This window comes from Lolium rigidum, chromosome 5, assembly GCF_022539505.1.
Source record: "Lolium rigidum isolate FL_2022 chromosome 5, APGP_CSIRO_Lrig_0.1, whole genome shotgun sequence".
In the NCBI taxonomy this organism is placed as follows: Eukaryota; Viridiplantae; Streptophyta; class Magnoliopsida; order Poales; family Poaceae; genus Lolium; species Lolium rigidum.
In genome coordinates, this window is record NC_061512.1 from 21,318,237 (window position 1) to 21,326,896 (window position 8,660).

General features: G+C 43.2%; 1 protein-coding gene across 1 annotated transcript; it reads left to right on the top strand.

Moving 5' to 3' along the window:
• The first annotated feature begins 2,060 nt into the window (after positions 1-2,060).
• Positions 2,061-8,660, top strand: LOC124655707 (protein tesmin/TSO1-like CXC 2). Its single transcript, XM_047194559.1, has 10 exons — positions 2,061-2,105; positions 2,963-3,132; positions 3,215-3,950; positions 4,345-4,742; positions 4,825-4,896; positions 6,765-6,945; positions 7,021-7,116; positions 7,198-7,264; positions 8,023-8,188; positions 8,282-8,660. The coding sequence occupies exons 1-10, from the start codon at positions 2,061-2,063 to the stop codon at positions 8,658-8,660; spliced, it is 2,310 nt and encodes a 769-aa protein (XP_047050515.1).

Consider the following 8,660-nt stretch of genomic DNA (forward strand, 5'->3'; position numbering starts at 1 on the left):
GCCAGGCGCTGAATCTGTCTTCATATTCAAGAGGACCTCGTCAAGTTCCTCCGGTGTAAAAGTGAGCTCTAGGGCAAGATTCTCCGCCGCGGCGATTTTCTTGTTCTCCTCCCATAGGTTCGGAGCTAGGGAGAACACACTGTCCTCCCCGAGCGACCCCATCAGCCCGCTCCATGAGGTCACGCTGATCCTCAACCTCCCTGTGGGCACATACTTTATTATCAGTGTGACCACAAGACATTACAAGATTGGAAAACTAGAAAATGAACTAGACGAGCTTATAGATGCACCAAACGAGGTTTACAGAGGGGATATAGGGTTTATGGCCATGGAGCTCTACATCGCCGACTTGGCTAGGGGATATAGGGTTCAATCCTCTCTTTTGTACAAATGGATTATATATATAGTCGTTGGTGGTAGGATTCTCCATGTTGCACAATAGGTCTTCATAGTCTTGCACTTTAAGTCTTGGCATCACGTCTTAGTTCGAAGTACATCTAGTTGAAGAAGTCTTCATAAAGTCTCGGTGTAGCCCAGTTTCAGTTGGAGCATTGTGGATGCAGGCCTCCACATAGTTGGCGTCACGATCGTCGTGGGCTTAGAAGGGGGTGCGAGCCCGTGTACGTAGGGTATGGGCTGGATCCACTTATATCCAACAAGCACCAAGACTAACACAAGCAACAAGGATGTGATCATCATCTTTAGTGGCATCAAGGAAGACTGTTTCAGACTCTTGTGTCTCAATGTAGTCAGTGGAAGGTGTACCGGGAGGCTCACTAGAGTCCATGTCAAACTTGGCAGTAGCCAGGCTGTAGGAGAAGATATATGGTCTGCATCTAGGTGTAGTACTAAATGGCTGGTGTCATTTGTTTTGGAGATCGCATATTGATTGGAAACTAATGTATCGCGCAAAATCATATCTTCCAAACTCTACGTGGCATTCGGTGCCCACCCTAGCATGCAGACCACATATCTTAGAGTCTGAATGTAATTAAGGGAAGGTATACTGAGAGGCTCACTAGAATGCATGACAAAACTTGGCAGTAGCCAGGCCGTAGGAGAAAATGGTCTGCATCTAGCTGTAGTCCTTAATGGGTGGTGTCATTTGTTTTCGAGATCGCATATTGATATGAAACAATACTATCGCCCAAAACCATATCTTCCAAGCTCCACGTGGCATCCTTTGCCCACTCTAGCGTGCGAAACCACATATCTCAGAGCGAAAACAATATTTTTTTTGGCCTCGCGCGAATAAAGGAGTCAAAGATTTTGTGGTTGCTGGCCAGGAGTGCGAGCAACCCTATCGATCCGGACAAGGCGTGGCAGCTGTGTGCATGGGTTTTACCCAAGGACAACCTGTCTCCATCAATTACAGTTTTACATCGGTCATCGTCGACAAATTCATGAAGCACGCTCACTTTGTGGGCCCTCCTGTCCCATTCACCGCGTCGACTACATGCCACCGTACAGACCCCACGGCTTACCCTGACCAGTCGTCTCGGACCGAGACCGCATTTTTCACCGACATGCTATGGTAAGAAATATTTTCGGTTGTCAACTCCTCATGATCAACCAATGCTTGGATTGGTCCAGCTGTTCCCTCTTGCCATAGTATGTACTAGTAATTTTGCAACTCGATCAATAGTACAATGGACTGCACAATTCACTCTTGCAAGTGGCATGCCACAATAGTTGGCTCATTGGTTCGTAGCCGAATCGCCGACAGCCGCGCCCCCACCCGTCAGGGCGAAAAAACGAGGTTCCCGCCCACGGCCGCCCCACTCGAAACGTAACGCACCCGAGACGAGCCACGCGGAACGGACCACTGGCAGTAGTGTACTAGTAGTCTAGTACTAGTATATCTATCTTTGAGACTTGCTTAGGTCGACGACGCACGGCCCAGTAAAAAACCACCATCATCGCCGGTGCTACTCACCACACTCCTCCTCACTAGCCCAGCACTAGGGTAGGGCTGAGCGAGGGCGAGAGGCGGATGCGGGAGATCCCACGGGGGGTCGCCGCCGCCGCCGCCGCCGCCGGAGGAGCCGGAGGGAGGCGCCATGGACACGCCAGATAGGCCCCGCGCCGCCGCCGCCGGATTCGAGGTCCGCGTTCTCGGCCCCGGCTCCTGATTTTAGGGGGGACGAATCGCGGGTGGTAGGGCTTGGACGAATCGCGGGTCCGCGGCCGGTTCGGTCCTCCGGGTGCGGCGATTTGGTAGTACGGTCGGCTTGATCCCCACTCCTTGTTGATGGGGGTTTCCGGCGCCTGGATTTGCTGGGCATGCTAGGTTTAGAGGATGCGCTGGGGGTGCGATTTGGGCCTCCATTCAGCCTTCTGCGGTGCTGCATTGGGGGTGAGATTTAGGGGGTTTCTCGGTGGAGGGGTTGGGGTTTGACTTCATTTCTGAACAATCACACCGTCCCCCAGTTTATTACTGCCACTCCCCCCACTGGGGATTGGGGCCATTATTGGCAGATGAACTGGTTGGGTTGCTGATCCTGTGAGGGAGGGGAGGTCGGCTGTTTGCTTAGATTTGCCCTCTTACTTTTGTTATTGTTGGAGTATTATTAAGATGATGATATGTTGTGTGCATAGTTAAGAAAAATACAGTGGTTTAGTTCGGTGATTGCTGTACATGTGAGTACCTTGCACTTGCAGCAACCCTGCTGATTTGGTTCGGTTGCTGCTCACGTATCCATGGGGAACTCAAGTTCAGTTGTCGGTTCACTGTTCATACTTCCAGCCACGGATCTCCCCCCTTCAGCTTGGACACGACTTACCACTTGATCATGGAGGAATCGTTGGTGCTAATTAGAATCTGATTGCAGTACGGTTCCACTGGCAGTACAAACTTGTAGTCCTGATGTGCATTTTGATGTTGTTGTTATTGTGATTGTACAACTCTCTTACTGTTTGTTTTCAGCAGTTCGTTTTCTAACTAAAATTTTCCTACCTGCAGGACTCTCCGGTCTTCAATTTTATCAATAATCTATCGCCTATACCAATCCATAAACCTCAAGACTCATCGCATAACGTGCAGCTATTCAAGTCGTTGGACTTGGCTCCTGTTTCTTCAATCTTTGCTTCACCGCATGTCAATCCATCAAAGGAACATAAACTTCTGACAAGGTAAATTTGCATTATCTTCTAACATGTGTAGTTCAATCCATCTAGGCTTAAGCCTTACTGTACGTCTTTCCGTGTTAACCAGGGATGATTCTGTTCAACCTTCTCAAGATTCGAATTCTCCTAATAGTGTCAGAACCCGATTAGGGAGTACGATTAGGATGATCAAATGCAAAAACATTGTTCCAGACAACTGCAGTTTCACTTGTCACCTAAATGAGGGATCTATTGATTCTTCTGCCGACACATCAAACTCTACAAGTAAATTGCCTCAAACCATCCAGTTTGTTGGTGGCCATGCAGAATGTGACAAGAATCTAAATGATGATGGTAATGAAGATCTTGCTAGGGATCAGGGGTGCACAGGACTAGAAGACGTCCTCCTTGATCACACTGGTCCAGATCAAATGGATTCATCACAGCCTGGAGGAATTGTTCATGAAAACCAGCTACCTGAACAACATGAGGATGGATTTGCGGCATATGACGGGGATTACTTGATTACACATGAATCAACTAGTCATATGCTGAGATTAGCCCCACCATTTGCGGCAGAGACACAGTTAGTGAATGAGACACTAAATGCTGACAATACATTCTCTGGTAATTCCATGTCGGCTGATGAGCCAAGTGGCACTTATATGAACAATGCTGGACATGATCCTCATCTTTACTGGGATGGACCAGTTGAAGGGTCCGCGCCAGATTATACCCCCCAATTGCTCCCTGGTGCTTGTCAAAGTCAGTTGGCGCCAAATGATCAAATGTGTAATGCTGTTGAAGAACCTAGTGAATATTTGCCAATGGACCAAGACCAAAGTGTATGTATACTTCTAACTTCTTGCTGTTATTATGCAAAATTTCAGACACATTCAACATATTGGCTTACAATTAATCGTAGTTGGGTGCTTATTTATCCAACTAGATATAGCAGTGGTATGTATATTAATTGTTACAGCTTACAAGCCTGAGAAATTGTAACAAAACCATTTAGGAGGTCCTGATTTCATTTTGACGATCTATTGTTAATATATTAACAACTTACCAGTAGGATTTAGCTCTGGTACACTCTAGCAGACATTTTCTAATAATATTGAAATGAATCCAATCTTGCATGTATTGTCTATTGTTGGTTCCTTTACCACTTATAACTAATCTGACTGAAGTGTCAATGTTCTCATCACAGCAAAATAACTTATTTTCTTCTTCTGGCAGGCCTTGTCACAGCATATGCGTGTTATGAGCAGGCGTTGCCTTTTCAACGAAAAGGCTGGAGTTGTCAATAAAGCTGCGAAGAAGACCTCAGGTCATCATTCTGCTAATACAACTACCCCCAGATGCAAAACTAGTTCTGGTGATAACAACTCAAAGCCTATGAGAACCCCTCCATGTGCATTGCCTGGTATTGGTTTGCATCTGAATACCCTTGCCACAATACCAAAAGACAAAATAGTCCCCCATGTTGCTCAGCCTTCTATAAATCAAGCCAGCAACTTTCCATGCGCTGTCAGTTCTTCTCCACCAACATCGGAACCAAATACTGAAGATTCCTCTCAGGCAGTCGTGGTTGCAAATGCTGATGAGCCTAGTCAGGCTGGTCCCAAGAAAAAAAGGTATGATGTCTATGCCCATAATTATAGGTCACCAGCATCATTTAATTGGAAAAAATCATGGAAATGCAATAGTACTGTGCAGACACAAATTTGATGATGGTGATGGGGCTGCATGCAAGCGCTGTAGTTGCAAGAAGTCAAAATGCTTGAAACTGTAAGATCTCTTGTACCATTTCTCCTGATTTTCACCAACTACTATGCCACAAGATTAACGCAAACATGAAAGCAAGTTTGAATATTAGTTTTCTATAAATGTGTTGGTGCTGTTATTAGCACTTGAGGTCTAAGATGCAGGGGTACAGAGTTATCATGCTGTATCAGGTTCTCCAAGTTTTGTACTAGAGAATCATTGCTCTAAGCCTATACCTACATAATATGATTCTCTAAACTTCCAGACTCATCTTCCTCATATGATTGCCTCATTTATCAGTGCATTCCTGAGCCAGTTGATTTCCAATCTTTGTTTTAGGGTTGTGTGCTTGCTGTGATGTACTACTCTGGAGTCTAGTTATGGTAATCTTTGTGGGTTTTAGCAAGTTGCTGTTATGCCTTCAGCAAAGATGTTTTCAACTTTCATGTTGTTATATCATTCAATACAGAAAATGTACCACAATGCAAGTTTCTAGATATCTGGGCGTTTAGTTAGCTGCATTTTTTGTGAGCCAGTTACAAATGTATACGGTATTGTGCTAATGAAATGTAAGAGGACAGTTGTTGGATACCATAATTTTCAACTTCAGTCTGCTTTATTGCAGAGTAATTGAATTTTCACAACAGCTTAAAGTTAAGCACATCAAGACTTTTCACAATAGGTTAAAGTTAAGCACTGGAAAGCACATTAACCTCAAACTGGGCCTTATTGGCGCTAACCTGTGTGACACGGAACGTTGGCATAGTGACATGATAATTAGTCACGGTTTCATAAGGCTTGCTTCCATCATTTCCGATGACATAATAATGATCATAATTCATTATGAGGAAGCCTAAAACAGAAAGCTGTGGTGTGCTTGGCGAATATACAGCTGCAGATCCGCGCTACCACATCTGGTATTCTAGTCACCCAACTATTTACGCATATCTTAATGAAGGGCAGTTTGGTCTGTCATCTCTAACTATTGTACACTTTAACAAGGATGAGATTGCTCTGTGGGTCACTAAAATGTAGTGCAAGTTTTTCTTCATGCTGTGCAGCGTGGCAAATAGTACCCCCGTGGAGTGATTTGCATTAAATGTGAACCCAATCCCAAGTTTAGGGCTCTGCTTTTCGATTTGATGGTTGCTGGGCTATAGTGTACATAGCTGCCAAGTTTAGTGACCTGTAGTGCTATTTCCTCTTTAACAAGTGGTGTAAAACTTTGTAAGGGTGCAATGCAATTGACTTCATATTTAGATGGATTTAAATCAGGATACGCAATATGGAGTGTGTGTTTGTTCTGAATATAATTACTGGTAACTCCATCTTTTTTTTTCAGTTTTTCCCAGTGTTCTTCTCTTGTGAAAGGACAGTGCTTGATAAAATGATAAATATGCCCTTCTTTCGACAGAAGTTCTTTGTTTGAAACCAAGTGATCACACAAATGAAAGACGCAAACTTGAAGTATACTAAACTGGGGAACTATGATCTTAAATAGCAGTATTCTGGATGACTACATTTGTTATGCCAGAAAAAAATATAGTTATCTTTCTTGAACATCTGATTGCATTCATGCACACACTATCTCCTGCTAAGCTAGATAATATTATTGTGATGTGTGTGATATGTTGTGTCAAACTATACTTTCAGAGTTTGTATTATGCAAAGCCAGAAATTTAGAGTGACAGCAGCCATGAATCTAGAGTGTTTTGTAGCCAGTTTTACCCTTCTTGAATAGTTCATACTCGTTTTGGCGCCCAATTTACTTTTGTTTTGCTCATTTTAAGAGTCACGAAAAACAGCTCTTGTTTTTACAAGATACAAAGTTTTTCTTCATGCTTTGATGCATTCTACCTGACATATTGATGTATTGGCTAATTCTCATACAGTTACTGCGAGTGTTTTCATGCTGGAGTATTTTGTTCAGAACCCTGTTCATGCCAAGGCTGTCTGAATAAGCCTGAGAACATGGAAATAGTTTTATCTACTCGAGAACAGATTGAATCTCGTAATCCACTAGCATTCGCACCCAAAGTAATTCGCACATCTGAGCCTGGTCAGGAATTAGGGGTAAGAGGCTTTCTTCATATTTTCTTACTTTTTTTCCCTTTACTTTCACTCATTACCATTCTTCCAATATTGTAGGAGTACACTAACAAAACTCCTGCTTCGGCACGTCACAAAAGAGGATGCAACTGCAAGAAGTCATCGTGTCTGAAAAAATACTGTGAATGCTATCAGGTTTTTACTCTTACATGATCTAATATTTGTCACTTCGCTGGTTAGCCCACCTGCATCTGTCTTACTGTGCTCTTCATCAAGGGTGGCGTGGGATGCTCCATAAGTTGCAGATGCGAGGGATGTAAGAATGCTTTTGGAAAAAGAGAGGGTGAGCTCCTTTTATATTTATAGGCTCCTCTTATAAATCTGCGAACTTCTGCATGCACCAGAGAGCATAGTTGCATTTGTGTGCCGAAGCTGTTCCATTCAGCACACTGGTTAGGCGAATAAACAAAGAAGTTTTGAGAGCTTTAGGTTGACAGTAATTGCTTCAGATTAAAATAAATACTCAATAAGTTGTGTGGACCTGAAGATTAATATTTCAGCTTGGAAATCTAGTACATGGTTCAGGAGTGCTAGTATTTGTTAGTATATTTTGCATGAAATGGGCTTTCCTGACAGTATTTTGTAACTTTTGTCGTTGTCCAATGTGATTATTTAGAAGGCCTGGTTACACTGCTTCAGTTTGACTTTGGACTATTGCCTGATTTAAATACTACCTCTGTTCATAAACGGATGTCTAAAGTTTGTCTAAATTCAAATGTATCTAGATAGACAAACCTTCGACACCTTTTTATAAACAGAGGGAGTACAGTTTTTCTTCTTACTGCTAGCAAGAAGATTAGCTTGTGAATTGATTATGTTTTTTTTTGTTTTATTATAAGATACAATGCTAGCAGTACATTGTGAATTACATCTGCTTATGTTTTTCTAAATACAATGACATAACTTTCTTGTATATTTCTGAAACTTTTTATCCTGCCATTACTGTTAAGTATAGAAGGTTGAAGTGTTTTAGTCTTGTTGAAAATTTGTTACCAGTCATAAGTAGCTACCAGCTTTTGATGATCCATTTTTCCATTGAAGGAGTTGCACTGTTGAGTGTAGACGAAGTTAAGCTGGGATACGAGGAAAATAGTGCCCTTGTAAAGGAAGAAAAAAACGAAAATGATAATCAGCTAGTTATCAGCCAAGCGGCTAATCCTGCTCCTGCTGAGAATGTACTGACTACACCTTCAGTTATGAACATCAGGTTTGTGTATCACACCTTTGCACATATGTTACCGTGAAATGGGAATCCTACTGCTTGATACTGAAATTTGTGGAAATTTTCTCTTCTTTACAGACCCTTGGCTTCCATTCTGCCTTCAAGCTCCAAGAGGCCACGATCTTCGACAAAGCTCCTTGGACAATCTCCTCGACTATGCAACTCTCAAGCTCACCCGAAGGCTGATATACTGCTCTCACCATTTGAAAACTATTCCGCAGAAATGGTTTGGGGACCTGGTACATCAGATAGCCTGAAAGGAGGTTTATCTCCTCAAACTTCTGTCAAGGTAGTGTCCCCAAATAAAAAGAGGGTATCTCCCCCGCGCATTGGTACTGGATTGTCTCCGATCTGCAAGAGCGGCAGGAAGTTGATCCTGAAATCTATTCCTTCGTTCCCTTCTCTCTGCGGTGATGTAAATAACGCGGACCCCAAGACCACCTTCCCAGCTCCTTGA